This window comes from Patiria miniata, unplaced genomic scaffold (assembly GCF_015706575.1).
Source record: "Patiria miniata isolate m_02_andy unplaced genomic scaffold, ASM1570657v1 HiC_scaffold_3, whole genome shotgun sequence".
Classification (NCBI taxonomy): domain Eukaryota; kingdom Metazoa; phylum Echinodermata; class Asteroidea; order Valvatida; family Asterinidae; genus Patiria; species Patiria miniata.
In genome coordinates this window covers 46350872-46368388 of record NW_024037069.1, presented here as the reverse complement: position 1 = coordinate 46368388, position 17517 = coordinate 46350872, and the positions used below count along the sequence as shown (strand labels likewise).

General features: G+C 38.6%; 1 protein-coding gene across 2 annotated transcripts in view; it reads left to right on the top strand.

Annotated features, from left to right (window-relative positions):
* Positions 1 to 7084, top strand: part of LOC119737862 (COP9 signalosome complex subunit 1-like) — a 30299-nt gene extending 23215 nt beyond the window's left edge. The window contains exons 12-13 of one of the 2 annotated variants that reach the window (XM_038212493.1): positions 2037 to 2086; positions 6986 to 7084. In XM_038212493.1, coding sequence (XP_038068421.1) covers positions 2037 to 2066 — 30 coding nt within the window. In that variant the 3' untranslated portion in view covers positions 2067 to 2086; positions 6986 to 7084. The remainder of the gene's footprint in view (positions 1 to 2036; positions 2087 to 6985) is intronic. The other variant, XM_038212491.1, reaches the window with a different exon arrangement.
* Positions 7085 to 17517: the final 10433 nt, after the last annotated feature.

The following is a 17517-nucleotide window of genomic DNA, read 5'->3' as shown; positions in this document are numbered from 1 at the left end:
ATTGAAAAAATTTTCAGAGAAGAAAAAAAAATGAAGTTTTAAAAAGCATTGGGTATGCATCTTTTATAGAAGTACTGGAGAGAAAGACATGTCACATTTAAGGACTTCTACAGATTTATTTTAAAAATCATCAAATAAACCATAAAGGGTTTAAGTAATTTAAATTTGCCATACCAAAGATAATGGCTAAATTCCAAACAGCTGCTTTTCATTATAAAGTCAGCTAAAGTCATACTTAAGGTCAGCTTTTTAAAGCAAAAGTCACCTAAGCACCAAATGCCATCTTGTGCTGTTAACCTTTTTTTATATTTACTCAGCAAATAGATTTTGTGGTTAACAAATAACTACATTTAGCAGTTCTACGATATTGGTTAGAAATTATGAGTAATACATTCAAAGTCTGATTTGTTGATAGTTATTTCTTGTAAGCTTTGAAAATGTTCAATACACCCACAGTACATATATTCCCATGGGGTTTGAGCGATGTATTTTTCGGCACGTAGCGCCGTCGCACTCGGGTTGTTTGTTCCGTTGATAAGAACGTCCGTCGTCGTTCCCACAACCCCGGGCTATTGAGCCGCCGATAATGTCAATATAACCGTGTGCATCCCCAACAGCCACTTTGACTTGGAGATGGCTTAAGCACTCCGTCCGTATTGGGTGACCGTCCGATCAATATCCAGCTTAACACACTCGGTCTGCGTTCCAAGACAATCCCGGTATGTTGCAGCACGCTCGGCTTCCCCCCTCCCCCCCCCCCCCCCCCCCACTAAATTCCTCAACAGAATTATGCATTTTGCGTTGTGCACACTCTAAGAAGGGAGAACCGTTTAGCATTTTATAAGAATCGTGAAATTTGTATGGAGTACCAAGTGTGTAAAAGTGCACTGCACCATAAACCTGTTTGACGGTGTGTTACTGTGCTGTGCAGTATGCACCGTGGCATTTCCTATTAAAGTAAGCAAATTCTGTTCATTGATTTTCAAGTGGAAATAAGACAATTTATATAGAAACTGGTATTTTTTTTAAGCTGTAGGCTAAACATTTACCTGGACTGTGCGATCAGATTTTTAAGATCTCCACCCACACTCCCAACCCCACCCTTTCACCCCATCCTCACTACCATCCAACCCCCACCCCAAAGCCACCCAACCCCACCCCACAGCCACCCAACCCCCACCCCACAACCACCCGACCCGCAACCACCCAACCCCCACCCACAGCCACCGACCCCCACCCCCAGTATGTTGCAGGGGGAAAAAAATAATAAATGAAAAGAGAAAGTTTAAAATGCTTAACATTGTGGACATTTCAGTTCTGCTTCTGGCAACTAAAGATTTTACCTTGGCATACTTGGCCCAGAAACAAAAACAAAACAAAAAGAAATCCTGGAGCTTTTGTGACAGTTCAATTCTGTTGGGCTGTGAAAACAATTTTTATGTAAAAGCAAAATGCCGTCATCCTCTCATTCTCTAATTAACATTTAATGAATAATGTATTTCAACAATGTGACGTGGAAGAGGATTTTCAGTTTCACTTTTGTTTCAGCTGAATTAAATTGATACTTGAACTGTGAAAATGTCAAAAATGCGCACTTTATTAGCCTAGTGGTAAATTTCTACAATTAAGCTTTTCTTGGGCTCAGTGTTGGATGCCATGTTTAAGAAAATTGCACTTGATTGTCGATTGTCACTTGCATCCATTTTTAAACAACTACGTGTACAATCTAATGTCAGTACATAAACCTACTAGCTGCCTTCGGGTACCATCAACCCCACTACTTGCTGGTGTTAATTTCAGTTTTTCTTTAATATACCCGTTATTTTCATTTCGTTTTTCATTTGGTTTGAACTGTTTTTGTTTCTAACCATTTCACATATGAGTTGAATACTTCCCTCAAACAGAATTTTTTGAGAGTCCCCTGGAAGGAGACAATCAGCTTTTAATACGTTTTTGATTTCTTTTTGATTTCAGTTTCTGTTGTTTTCTTTTGTTTTTGTTTTTAGTTCAGGGATTTTTTTTTGTTACTTTTTCAGATTCAGCCCCAAGGGCAGGCACAGCCTTGAAATCTGAGTAAAAACAGAAAGTAAGTTTTCTGAACAACATGGGTCAAGTTCAGGCGCGAACTATATTGTTAAGCATAGTTTGACCATGTGGAGCTGGGAAGTGTTCCTTGCTCTATGGTTTGAATGACTTCGCTAGAACGAAGGATGGTTGCATTGGTTGGACTTACTCCAGTGGACTGTTTGGAACTGAACTACAGAGCATCGTTCCATTGCTGTCTACCAATTGTCACGCTCATCATAAAGCACAATGGGGGTGACGTTTTGACCGTTGTTAGACTACAGTATTAATAGCGCAGGCGTAAGTTACGTCACAAATCAACCACTGACTAGTGGACTAATGGTCCTCGCCTGAACTTGCTTACTTTATGGCCTACTACCATTGACTACCCCTTCAAAACCATGTTGAATTACTGCGTGTTGGTCTTTGAAAGGTTTGTACCACTAGGTGCGTTTGATCAAAAGGACAGTTTTGTCCACACAAATCTTGTTGTGGACGGTCTGTTTTTGCACATTTCCCGAGTAGTGAATCTTTTCAGGAAATTCCCTCAGCTTGTTTGGGGTATGATGGGTCACAAATTGTTAATACCAGGGAAATGAAATGTTTAGAGTTTTAAAATACTTATTTTCAACCAGCGGCATTTTGGCTTGTGACCTCCCTGGATCTACCTACATCCTGTCATATACGTTTATAGCGAAATGAACGGGACATTATTCTTTTCCTCCACTTTCACACTGACGGAAGATGCCCCTTTTCCAAGCAAGAGCCCCTTTTTGGTGTTGCCTGCCCCCCTCTTCCCCCCCCCCCCCCCCCAGTTTGAAAATCATCAAATCTTGTTATGCATTTTCGTAGTTGGAATACTGAGTTTGCGTATATGAATGCAATCCAGCAGCACGTACAAATGGCTTTTTATAAAAAAAATTCATTGCGCGTTTTACACTGTGGTTGCCCTTCACCAGTTAAATGTTACAGCACTGCTATGATCAATTTGAATGCAAACAAAACCCTCGAAAGTTGTGCATATTTCTTGGAATCGACATGCACATATTTATAAGTATGGTCAACCCATTTTGTTACGTTCAGAGCTTAATTTACTCAGCAAGTCGGATGCCCTTTTTTTTAAGTTGACTTGATGACAGACTTAAGACAAGTTTGACCACCCAATTTTCAAAGGCTGACTGAAGCCTTGATGTCCAGGATTCTGCCATGTGCATGTAACAAATTCATCTTTTCGCAATGATCTTCAATCTTCAAGGCTCTTGTAATTTCAGCACTCGCTAATGCATACTTTATCAAATTATGTCTTGATTTAGTCCAAGTTCATGATGGATTTTGGTTACGGTTTCACATTGGACAATGTCTGACATTTCCTCACAACTGTGGTTGTTTTTGAGAAATTCTATCTCACAAACTGAACACTGTCAAAAATGTGTTGAAAAAGCCAAACTTGATTTGATAATACGGTACTTGGCGCGTCTATCCGATCAAGTCTATTCTTTTCTTTCTCCAGTTTCAATTCATGCCGTTATAATTTGTGAGCATGTGTTAAAGGCTTACATGCATGCAGCTACACAATCAGTTTGGATGCTCGCGACCAATTTCAGGGACTTGCTAAAAGCACAGAAGTGTGCAAAGCTCTGGAAGGATTTTGTTTGCCAAAATAGGTGTTCAGCCAAATGATGTGTGATGGAAATGTAATCACTATTGACTGATTCTCCGCAGATGTTTGCTTGGCATACAAATGTGTGAAGCAGTGTTTGTTTTGGCGATGCAGAATTATCAGCCTGGTCATGCTGGTGGTCCAGCAGTATTTCCTTACATTTGTGACCGGCTCCACAAAAAAGGGTATTATGTCGCAAAAAAGAGAAATGGACTTATATATGTGGTTAGAAAGCCCACAATGTAAGCTTTCATTTGGTATATGAGAGCTCCATAGCCCTTCCCGTTCTGGAGATATGACGTATTTGCCTATTAATTACTTCCTTGGAGTTCAAATTACACAACTGAGAAAACAGGCTTTGAAATAGCTGGCTTTGTTGTAGAACAATAGAACGATGCACACAAAATGGTTGTTTTTTTCCACTTTGTTCATCAAAATCAACATTTCTGGGAAGGAAATCTTAAACTGGAGGTATTAAAGATGTCATTTGAGACAGTGATCCCATGATGACCTTTGACCCCAGTTTGGTCATGTGACATGTTGGGGCTGGGCTACTGAATACTTTTGACAAAATTTGGTTGAAATCAAAATATGGAGGAGCAATAGACAATGTTAACGTTTGTTGCTAACTACATGTGTAACGGACTAACAGAGAAACATGATGTTGAGCTGCTATCCCGCAGCTAAAAAAACGGGTAACGGAACGCTGATATATGACCGATTTTACAGAAGAAATTTGAGCCAATAGTCCTCATGGAAGCTCACAAATCACGCACAAAAGAGGCTTTTGTCAAACTTGTAGTATGTGACAAAAACAATCCAACCATGCAACTTATACAATTTAAATAATATCGTGGATGAGTTTCGTCATCTACATGAAACCTCCGGAAAAAAAACAGTTGATATTTTTCAATTTAAAAATATGCCGTTCAGATATTCGGCTGAAGATCAAATAAATACAATTTTAATAATATTGTGGACGTTTTCCATCATCTCCTTGAGCCTGCCTTCATTTTTCAATTTTTTTCGAATAAATAAATGCCATTCTGATATCCGCATGCCGATCGAATATAATATTCTGTATATGTGGCACAGCCGTAATAATGAATTTGCTCTGGAGGGCATACAGTTTCATTTATATGCTGATTTGCACAAAGATCCTGAGGTGTGGTTTCCATGTGTATCCGGTATTTAAGGACAGAATGAATATTGGAGGTCTGTTGCTGGAACACGTTTCATTTTGAACGTCATACACATATCTGAAAATAGAATGCTATTTTTTATACAACATTTTCTGAATCTGGCATAAGATTTTTCCGACTTTTGTCCGAAATCAGACTGTTTGAATCTGAGAGAAAGACATTATCAATATCTTTATAGAAAGATATGAATCTTTGTGATCCTTCATCGATTTTCAGACTTTTTTGTTAAATCACAATCTCATCCCTGCTGAATAGAGGGGTAGTATGTTGACCGTTTTAACAGTTGTAGTGAACAACACAAAAACTCTGCCAATATTGTGTGCTCAAGCAGCAGTTATGCTCAAGATTCTGCCTCAGATAACATCAACGTTTCTGCTCGTAACTACACAAAGCACAGGCATGAGATTTTTCAGACTTTTGTCTGAAATCAGACTTTTTTGAATCTGAGAGAAAGACATTGAAAGGGGGACGAACCTGCGTTAACAGGAACGGAGTGCCCATCTCTCTTTCGTTAGCGATTGGGCCAGACTCATATGCTGCTGTGGGGGGATCGCCACACCTCCTCCACAGTGAGTCTGTTAACTTCCCAGCATTGAATAATGCCGGTACCATTTAACACCTGGGTTGAGAGGAGTAATTGAGGTAAAGCACCTTACTCAAGGGCACAATTAACACGCATGGCCACGGTGGGGCTCGAACCCACAATCTCACGATCATGAATCCTGTGCTCCACCGCTAGACCACACTATCAGTATAGAAAGCAGTACATGTACAGTTTTCAGACCTCATCCAATATTCAGACTTTTTTTTAAATTGAATGTCTCAGCCTTGAAAGCATGAAAAACACAATGGCCACGAAACACCCTTAGAAATGGCAATACGAAGAGTGAAACTGAAATTTACTTTAAGTGAATTGATACAAAGCAATATTTCAAGGATATCATTATTGTCTGTTACTTCAGCCTTTACAAAATGTGTTGAGTGCTTTAAATGTACATCAAATTTGATTTGTGTCAAGCGTTATAGTCCTGAGAGCTGGCCAAGCAATTTTTAAATGGAATTTTGAGTGCTGGACAGTAATCATACTTTGTAAGTTTCTTAACCCTAACGATCCCCAACCAGCCAAACTCCAACACCAGGGTTTGTTGGAATCTGTTAGGATGACTGCTGTTAGTAAACGGACTGCTTTACGTGGGACTAGGCGTAGCACAAATAAACAGAGTCCAACTGTTTATGTGCACAGTTTCCCGTATGGTGTTGGGATTTGCAAGGATGAGGACGGTTCCTAGTAAATCACCCTAGGGAGTTAGGGTTAAAGTAGTTGAGTGAGAGTTGAATCTGCGACCTCCAGAGCGCTGGTTCTACCTTTGACTGCCTTTGGCTCGACTAACTGAGCTTTCCAGCCTTATGTTGACAGTCTACCAACTTGTAAATGTCTTTGTCCATTAGGTGCTCCTCAGAAGCTATAAACCTTCCCTGTCATGTGAATGTGATCAGTGATTCTAATTTTGTACTTTGGATTTATCTTTAAAGAGGTTGTGGGATGCTCATAGACATTTCCGTCATTTTTTGGGTATATGTAGCCTAAGGTGCGATGAAATAAAAACGGCTACTGTTTCTGTCATGAAATGAGTACAGAAGGTACTTTTGAGAGCTTTTTCAGGTCCTGTTTCGACCAGAACGTGCAATTTGTGTAAAAGTCGTCGTTGGGGGCAGCAAACAAAACATAGTAAATCGTGACGTAGTAAACAGGACTCCCGATGCAGCATAGTATAAACGAGTCCTGTTTACTACGTCACGATTTACTATGTTTTGTTTGCTGCCCCCAATGACGACTTTTACACAAATTGCACGTTCGGGTCGAAACAGGAGCTGAAAAACAGCTCTCAAAAGTACCTTTTGTACTCATTTCATGACAGACACAATAGTCGTTTTTATTTCATCACACCTTAGGCTACATATACCCGAAAAATGACAGAAATGTCTTCGAGCATTCCACAACCTCTTTAAAAAAGGGATTTTGAAAATTGATTTTTGGATTTCATTCTTTGTTCGTCAGAGCCTACCAAGGGATGGCTGTAACGCAGCAGACAGCATGGTGGGGATCAGCACTGGCACTCCTACTTGACAGACTGACTGGTCCACGGACGTCACAGAGGTACACAAACACTCTCGGCATGCTGTAACCTACATGTAAATAGATGCCATTAAATACCCCCAAGGGTTTGTAGTCTGAATCACACTTGATGTATATGCAAGTCCGTAAGTCGTAAAGAGTGCTCACTCCAACAAGCTTTTCAACTGAATAATGTTTACCGTGGCTTAAGCCCGGTTCATACTCTGCGCGAAAGCGAACGCGAATTTGTGGCGTCATGGCAAGTATTCGCGCTGCAAATTCGTAGCAGTTGAACACATTTCAACTCGGGCGAATTTCGCAGCGAATGTTTCATGACGTCAAATTCGCTTCGCATTCGCATGAAGTATGAACCGAGCTTTACGCCTACTTTTATCCACCGGTGACTTCGATATCAGTGTAAAAAAAAAACTTGTTGACTCCAATTCGCGGCTGCAGGCACTCGTTTTTCAAAAACAAACCAAAAACAATGTTGACATAGCTCTATTGTTACACATCAGACAATTCCTAGGAGAACGCTTAAAAATCAGAGTTCAAGACGGGCTGTTGATGACCAAACCATGGAAAATCTTTGTAAATCAGAGGAAAGTGTCGGATGTTTATTTTATTGAAATTTTGAACAAAAAAATTGACTGGAGCGGGGCTTGAACCTGCGACCTCCGGATTACCGTTCCACCAACTGAGCTACTCAGCCCTATGTTGGCGGTTCCCCAATTTGTCAATATCTGTGTTCAAGGCGCGCTAGTCAGAAGCCATCAACCTATGTGCCATAGTCACGATGCAGACAGAGAGGATATTTATTTTAATAACACCTCGCGCACAGATTCCATCTCGAGATTGGCCAAGATCGCATTATCACATGGTATTTTCTATTTTTTTTCCTATTTTACCATGCACGGCCAAAACAAAAATAACATGGCAGCCTCATTTTGAAAGTAATATATGTGACCCGCTCTGCAAAAATGAGTCTGATGTCGCATAGCTTGAATTCCAGCTTTCACCACTTTTAAATGGAAACAGTGAAAATTTGCTCAAAATTTGGATTTTTCGTTTTTGTTTTATTTTGGTTGTTTGATAGTTTTAGTTCAGATATCTTACACAGAAATTTAAATATTGTAAGAAAACGACTAACAAATTTATGATATTTGGTGCTTTTCTTGGTTAGTTACATTGTATTTGTAAATTTTAAACCCTTTTTTCTTCATTGAGACATTTCTTGCTTTGCAAAAACTTGACAGAATTAAAAAAGGCACAACAGTGCAACCAAACGCCCTAGAGAGGCCCATGATATACCAAATGAAAGCTTATTTCATTCCCATTTTATCAATGTAGTTAACTCAAAATGTCAGTTTTGCCACAACAGACTCATTTTTGTGGAGTGGGTCACATATGTGTAGCATCCAATGTAGTAACTGTAGGTCTGTGCACAATATGGTTTTTGTTGTGCGCATTGTTCTGACTCACCACAGAGTAAGATGCTGACGGCTTTCAACTCATGGCACAGTAAAACTATCCTCCTTTTGTGATCCGTGGAGGTTTTTCGTTTTCCCTCGTCTTCGCCTTAGGATAATAAAATGCTTGGTGGATCATCTCAGGAGGCTAGTTGTACTAGACCACTCGAAGCAGTCAATATTTTATAATATAACGCCTCACCCACAGATTCAGTATCTTGGTTGGATGAGAGCGAGTCACATGGCATTCGCTAATCTTACTATCTTGCTGTGCACAACTAAAAAGACTATATACAGAAAATCAAGCAGAATCTGTGGTTGAGACATTATGAAGCAAGTATTGACTGTTTTAGCCCGTGGTCTAGTAAAACTATCCTCCCCAGGTGATCCATGGAGTATTCCATTTCCTTCGGTTTTACACCTCGGGAAAATAGAACGCTCTATGGATCACCTCGGGAGGCTAGTTTTACTAGACTACTCGAAGCAGTCAATATTTGTATACTAAAAATATTACCAGATAACGAAATGTGAACAGTTTGGCATCTTTTAAGTCTGACTCCTTCTACAATTATCAGTCACTGTTGGACTTGGTCTTTAATACTAAATCAGTGATACAAGGGAAGTTTTCTTAAAGGTATAGTCCATCATTTGTAATTTGTTCATTTTGTTCGTTTGAAGCAACAAACGTGCTCAAAATCTAAAGAAGGTTGCTGAACAACTAACCTGATGAAGTTTCAGCTCAGCTTCAGCTGTATGTTTCGAGAAAAACAGCATTCTAGGATCTGGATTTCAAATCAAAAGTTGCTGAATCATGTTTTGAATTGGGCCTGAATTCAGCGTCCGAGACACGTTCTCACTGAGCCGATTGCAGCTACGCGATATAGCAACCGTGCGCACGTGTGTCGTGTCAACGCTTGCGCGCGCTTGGCCGAATAAAAAAAACGAACTACTAATGGAAATTTCCAACAAGACGCACCGTTGAAAAGGCCTTTGTTTGTTGATTTCTTCAAAATGACAGCTTGCCAGAAAGAATAATTTCACAGGGAGTTTAGTTCCCTTACTATCTTTCAACCAAGTATGTTTTTCAACAATAATTACGTCAGTTACTTTTTGGATAGCTGCAAATGATGGACTGTAGCTTTAAGGCATTTACTGTTGTGCTCCTATGTGACTCACAAACTATTCATGACAGTGTAGACCTACAGAGATGTGCATACATTTCTATAACTTCACATGGTATGAATAAATAGTCAATAAACTGCACTTTTAGGCATAAGACGGCTAATATTGACTGTCTATATTATCATTATGTCCAATTTTTGTGGCACGTCTGTGAAACTAATAGGATTCCACCGTACAATGCAGTTGTATGAACTTGTATTGGTGGCTACATGTCAAGATGTCCGGAAATAGCACAAATGCGTGTCTACTTAAAAAGAAGTCTGTTACGGCAGATAGGTGATGGGATTGTGCCTTTGAGGGTACAAGCATGGCATTTGGCACACAGAGTATGTCATGAGAAAGATATTTGGCTATAGGGCTATCACAGATTTGTCCTTTGAAAAAAATATCTAGGTAGAATACCAAGCCATTTTCAATATTTTCAAAATGCTTGCCATTGCTTGTTATTCTACCTATATTTTTTTTCAAAGGACAAATCTGCGATGGCGCTATAGACCATTTTTTCCCATTCAAATCAACGTAACCAAGTCGAAGCTGGAAGGAAAAATAGTCTGGTTCCTTTTTGCACACAATACATTATCATTCAGTACTGTTATTGGATACAGGGAACATGACTGAAATGGTGGCAGCATGATAAAGGTCTATAGCCAAATATCTTTCTCATGAAATACTCTGACTGTGTGCCAAATTCCATGCTTGTATCATCAAAGGCACAAGTCCCCAAAATATTTCCCCTATCTGCCCCTAGAGCAGTCATCCTAATTTCAGGAGTGCACTCTTCATTTGATGATTCCATCTTGGGGTTTTTGTGGTTATAATTTTAATTCAGTATCAATTAAAGGGAATATACATCATTTGCTTTTGCTGTAATTTTCAGAAATGGATGGAATTGGGGGGTTGGAAATATATAGCAAATATAGTTACACTGACTTTTTGAGGTTTTGGGTTCGAAAATGCTATAAAAACCAAGAAAAACGATCATCTGGTTCCCTGACTCCATATAAGAAGAAACAGAGCAGTTTACATACATTGGGGAATCGTAAGGTCAGGGAACCAGTCTAGCTGGCTCGTACCCGTTCATAGGTGTGTAATCGATTGCAAACAAGTGCGATGGTTAATTGGGGCCAGTATTATTTTTAAAAGCCAGTTGTTTCCAACGCTGATCGGCCGATCAGCGTTGGAAATTGATACAAAAATACCACTTTTCTTGAAAATGACAGTATACCAGGTGCCATGATTTTACAGGATGCTTTACACTGTCATTCACTAACAGTCCAGCAAGGTATTTCAAAATGATTTGGTAGTTTTATTTTTTGATGATTGCAAATGTTGTATTTTCCCTTTAATGCATAAGAGGTCTACTCATGAACAAAAGCACACACTGCATGGATGACCGCAAGTCAAATGATCTATAATATAATTCTAAGCAATTTATACTGTAAAAAGTCGGACAGTTCATGTTTATTTTGGAGGCATGGTACTCTGTTAAAAGCAATCTCCAATTTGATCGCTAATCTACTTGAATTGCTTAATATTTGAGCTTTCCAATGAGCCCCTTGATTAGTAACAGCTTTAGTTTCCAATTGCAAATTAGTAGCGTCCCACTCCTAATTTAAAAAAAAGGATGTTAATGGATTGCAATCTTCTTGTTTTGCAAATACTGTAATAAAAAAACTAACTGTTTTTTTGAAAACCCCAAAAGAGTGTTTATGCAGTAAATTGCTTTAACCCTAACTCCCCAGGCCTTTTTGCTAGAATGTAGACTCAATCCTGCAAAATCCTCCAATTGGCCTCATGGAAAAAAAGCATATAGCCTCCATTCTGCAAATTCCACCATTATTTCTTGAATATGGTCGGTGGAGGGGTGACCCTTGCCTGAATCCTGCAAACTCCTGCGACAGTGACTGTCAATATGTTGAGGCTTGGCCAGTGACATCCTGGAGCAGTACGGAGGATTTCAAGCATAATCCAGGCCTATATTTATGCATGGCTGAGCAAAAACAACACAAGGCCGGGCCCGAGACCGTGACAAAGTTCATCCTACGAAATCAGTAACGCACTTTCGCCATGTAACCTCAATCCTCCAAATTCCTCCATTTTGGCAAAGAGGATTTTGAAGGATTCAGGGCAGTTAGGGTTAATAGGTTGTGAGCAGTGGGGTTCCATTAATGGACAAGTTTATTCTTTTCAGAACCTAGATGATGTATGTTTTGTTACATTGCATATTTGAAAACGGCGCAATATGTTTTCACAGTTTTATGTAAATAAAATAAACCACTTTGAGAGAGGGACAGTCGTGTCTTATACACTGAGATTCAATGTTACTGTCTGAGATGGTGTTGATATGAATAGAGGTTGGTGATTTTAATCTACTTACGCGTGCATTCTATCAGAACATGAGGACAATCTGAAACTAGGAAAAAAGTACGGTAAAAAAAAGAGTAAAGTCTGTCACGAGCCAATCAAGCCGGCGTTTATCTTCGGTTTTAGTAGCATGATGTCACGAATAAGAAGCTTTTAAGAGGTATCTTGACAATGGTGAGAGATGGGGCATCCCTGATGTTGATGGGAATAGTGTTCCATAGTCTGGGGCCTTCTACTGAAAAAGATCTATCCCCGAGGGAGTTTTTGAACCTGTAGGAACAGAGAGAAGACGTTTATCATTGGAAGATCTTTATCAATGGAAGTGCCATTCAAGTAAAAGAAACCTAGCAGCGGTGCAGATATTAAAATTTTGCGGTGGCGTAGGCGTTGGCATTGGGCATATTGGGACTGCAGCTCCATGGAAATATTACCTGATTGTTTGTAAGCCCTTCTTCCCCAGATATCCCATCGTCCAAAATACGGTCCCAAGTGCACTCACTTGAGAGATTCGTGTTTGGACAAGTGCGAAGAAGTATTTGCTCTTTCTTGATCTCAGACATCGGCTGCCGCCTCGCTGTCTGCCATTTCCGTCAACTCCTGACAGAAATCGTGCAGAAATTGTCAGATTACTTTGTAACTTCAGACCACCTCCATATCCTTTTTCCCAATGGGGAATGCCCCGTATCGAATTTGCAGTTAAGCTATTGAAATCATATTGCATGCGTGAAGAGGCTCCGTGCTAAAACGCATCTGTCAATTTGTAGTCCAATCAAAGAAAGCTTTTCTTTATTAAAAATTCACAATGTGTTCTGTGAATGAATGCCCTTATCTGTCCATGGTCAGGGGAAAAGTAAACATTTTATTCCAATGTTGGAAAAACTTGACATTTCACGAGAAATGTAGGGCTAATTTTACAAAATAAATGTCAAAACATATGCAAGATATCAGCCAAATAACTTGCCGAGGCTCAGCATTAGATGGAATATATGAGTTGCAACTTGGCAGTGATAATGAGAAATAATGTACATCTTGTATAAGGAATTACATTTTGAATTATTTATCACTGAATGGCAGACTTTAAGCCAATGCAAATGTGGAGCGCATGTCATTATGTGGACAAAAGTCTTAACTCAGCGTCACCCAGCCTTAACTCAACAGAGTCCAACAGCTAAAAACAAAAGTTAGATTTTGCCTAGCAAAAGATCTTTGTTTTAATTGTTGTATCCTGTTGGATTCATCAGATGTCACTCTTCAAGAGCTGTTCGATATTGTTGGATGCAGAACGATCCTGGCAAACTACCTCTCAGCAAAGTTTCAGTTCAAGGCATAGCATCATTTGCTTTTCATGCATTTTGTTAATTTCCATTCATAAATACCTCAGACAGTTTAGCCATTCCTATTGGTCGAGAGCCCGTCACGTGGCCGGTATTAAACGGATGATAAAGACATGGCTAGCTGGTCTTAAACACTTTTCCAGTGTCACAATAAAATGTGGACTCCTAAAAATCCAGTGCCTCTTATCGTTTAATTGGTTGAACGTTCACAATCCTCACTTAGGCATGCGCAACACTACCAGGGAGTTAGAATTTTATAGTTCTAAATTCAAAACGCAACGCGCCAGGTGCGTTCTGCGCGACATCGCATAGAACATGATACGCGCGCGTCAATCTCCATAAAAGGGTTGTTTTCATCTTACTCGCCAGCTGAACACTCCATTATTTTGCAGGAGGGATGATTCAAAAAGCATAAAGTGAATTTGTTGAACAAAATCGGGATGTTTTGCACGAATTATATGATTTTTTTTTACCGAAAAGGTATTTATGAATGGGAATAAATATGTACTCCGTCGGTATTTATCACTCTGTTTAATACCACTTAGAGTCTGGGTGCTGATAATTACCCTCGCCTCCGGCTCGGGTAATTATCAGCACCCAGACTCTAAGTGGTATTAAACAGAGTGATAAAAACCTCCGGAGCACACATTTATTCCCTTAATAATAACACCACTCGAAATCCAAAGAAGAATGTTCAAAACCTAACCCGTTAGAGTTTCAGCTCAGTGTATATTACAATTTTTGAGAAAATTGTGAAAAAAAAAAACGATGCACAACCTTTTGATCAGAAAATATGAATTCATCTTCATTTCCAAAAATCGTTCAATTGACTGATCATTGGAAATCACCTTCATTTCTTGATTTCTTTCAAATGAGAGCAAGCCAAACAGAGCATTTTCACAGGGTGTTTAGAACCAGTACGATCTTTAATTTAATCCCACGTAAGCTTTTTGATACGAATTTGGTAGGTTGTACTTGTGGGATAAATGCAAATGATGTTATTTGTCTCTAATGAAACTGCTTTCTACAACATTTGCTTGAAGTAAATTCCAGCAGTAACGATTATACTGGAGGGTGTCCCCCCCCCCCCCCCAAAAAAACCCTCAAAAGCAAACAAACAAACACCCCAATAAATAAATCCTCAAAGCGCCCTCTTTGTCACAGCTTTTTAAAAATACATCAGAAATATTGATACATATTTGAAAAGTATAGTTCATCAGCTTTTCAGCAACTAAGAAATCTTTCCAACCAGGGAAACCTTTATTGAGTTTTGGCCAATTCCAAAAAGTGTCACCTTTTCATTTTTTTTCCCGACCGTCTTCATTGTCATTTATTAGGAATGTAATGGTTTGGGGAGAGGGTAGTTTTGCTTTCATTCTTTGATTTTTTTTAATCTTTCTTTCTTTATTTGGTTCTTTTGTATATTTTTTTCCGTATCAATTGTCATTTCCTCTTTTTGGAAGAAATGGTAGTCCTGAAAAAGACTGTTTTGTTTAATTTCTGATATGTTTACTGTTCTGCTCTGCCCTCTTCTTGGGTGTCTCATGGATGCAAATTTTTGCACCTTGTTCTCATTGCAAAAGTCAAACATCGGACGCCGTGGACAAATTTTTTTTAAAAAACCAGTATCTTTGTTTAATTAGCCACAACTCAGCAAGTCTTGAACCGATTGAAATTATCTTTTCAGTATACTAAGGCTAACAAACTAAGGTTTATGGACAAATCAAAATAAATTTGACTTGTACTTTATAAACCTGTGAAAAAGCAGGTACTTTCAGGGTTCATCAGTTTGTTTTGGGACACCCTGTAAATGACAATTTAAACTTACTTTTGGAAACCTTTATTTTATCGTTGGAATTAAATATGCAGCCATTTGGAGCACTGTTTGTGATTCAACTACGGAAAAATCGATATATCTTAAAACTTGTACCGTACTGAACTCTGAGAGTGCAGACTTTGGAGATGAAAATCGGAGTGGATGCCTTTGCCTTAATGGCTGCAAAGATGGAAGATTAGATAAATACAACTTGATATGCATGCATGGTCACGCGCGAGTCATCGCACCGACAAAATGCACGCACATGCTGCTCCGTGACCACGTAAACAGTTGTATGCGTCAGAGTTGTGAGAAGTCCTAACCCCTGGAAACATCTAAGGAAATAAAAATACAGTTTGATTTCACTGTAAAGGGTGTCCTGATTTATTCGGGTTGTTTCCACGCTTTTATTTATTATTATTATTTATTTTTTTTTATGTTTATGTGTACGATTTTGTGTTTTATTCAGGTTCCCCCCCCCCAATTTTTTTAAAGAATTTGTGGAGAGTTTTTTAAAGCTGAATGTATGCATGCAGTGGGATACCCAGAAAATAAAAATGTTTGTTTGAATATTTTAGAAATTGGAAAAAATGTTGCAACCTGACGCCACTTGTTTCTTCATATATCATCTCAATGAAGGTCAGTCATTGCAAAAATGACGATAAGACATGAATCTGGGACTGAGAAATATTTCCAATTTTGTTACGTAATACTTGAGAAAATTTTCTGGACTCTCCATAGACTTTGTACACAACCGCTGAAGTGGCATCGTCAGGTTGCAACATTTTTCCCTAGAAATACAAAAGAGTTTTGTACCAACTCGTAATACGTACATGTAGTGCACTCCTGTTGTGTACACCATACCCCAGAAAGGCTAAAAATAGCCATTGTGCTACATTATACAGCATACATCCTATTTGGATCACAGCTTATATTGTATTATGTTCTATATATAGCGTGTTCAATGTGTCATAAAACCCACTACATGTATGGAGCAATTTTCATGGACCCTTTTATGTTTGTAATAACGGCCGACTACATTGCCGTGTGACGGAGCATTTTTGCGTCAGGCAGCAGCATAAGCTTTGGAAAGTCTTCCACAAAACTCAACTCATCGGCAATTATTCAGATTACTCTGAATATAATAGGCCAAATAGGCCCATCTTGTTAAAAGAAATTGGCTAGTCTCCGTTCATTATTAGAGTAGCGTCAAAGCCCTTTTCATCGATTTGCATTGTATGACTTCCCTAATGACGTCAGTTACTCAGCAGTCATCTACCCCACACGTGGCTGACAATATACTCTCTCAATATCCTCAGGCTTACAAAACATGATCATTATTGCAGCCGTTGTGCTTCACAGCAAAATGTGAAAGTCATTAATACAAAAACACGTATTGGAATGACCAAACTGATATTTTTTAAACCGAGTTTATATGAATTGCAAAGCTCCAAGTCTCTTCGACTATTAACAATAAATTAAGATGGGATTAACTCTTTAATTATATTTTAGTGTTCAGCTGTTCTGAATTCATGCAGTTATTAATGAAGACAGTGGCAAAACTGAATGCAGTGTTTGAAATTCATTCATCTTTTTGATTATTTTTGATTCAAAGATACTTAAAAACGCTGGATTTCAGTGATAAAACTGAATCCCAACTGTTTCAGAGTGTAACATTATCCCCACACAATCTTCTTCCAGTAAGTAGGCAAAGTGAAAACCTCAAATGAAATACGCGAGTGGCTTGACTTTGTTTCCAAAGAATATATTTTTATTTTATTTAAACTTTCAGTTTTATTAGCAGATAATCAAAGAAAATGTACGTGACTTGTTCAGGATGTAACATCCCTGTAGTTCATTCAAATCAAATAAACCAAAATACAATCATTCACACAAAAGCGTTCCAAGTGACAGCCCAAAATGACATTATGGTATAAAACTTGTGTCTATTACTCTTAAATAGAGTAGTTTTGCACTCTTTCACATTTAGCGAGTATATTCTCAATACTACATGTAGCTGATTAATAGATTTTCTTCATACCAAGGCAAAAATATACTTGAACATAATATATATGGAACACAAAAGGAGAAACAAATTTAGAAATCATTTTTAATCCAATAGGCCTATATATAATTGTGCTCTTGGGTACATATTTTACAGATGAAACAATACGCAAAAAATACATGAAAAATGAGAAAGGGCAAGAAAAAAATACTTTAATATATTGACATGTTTGTATGAAAGAAATTTCCTGGAATGTGAAAAACAAATAGAGGTTTACAAATGTCTTTTGTTGACATTTCGTTCTG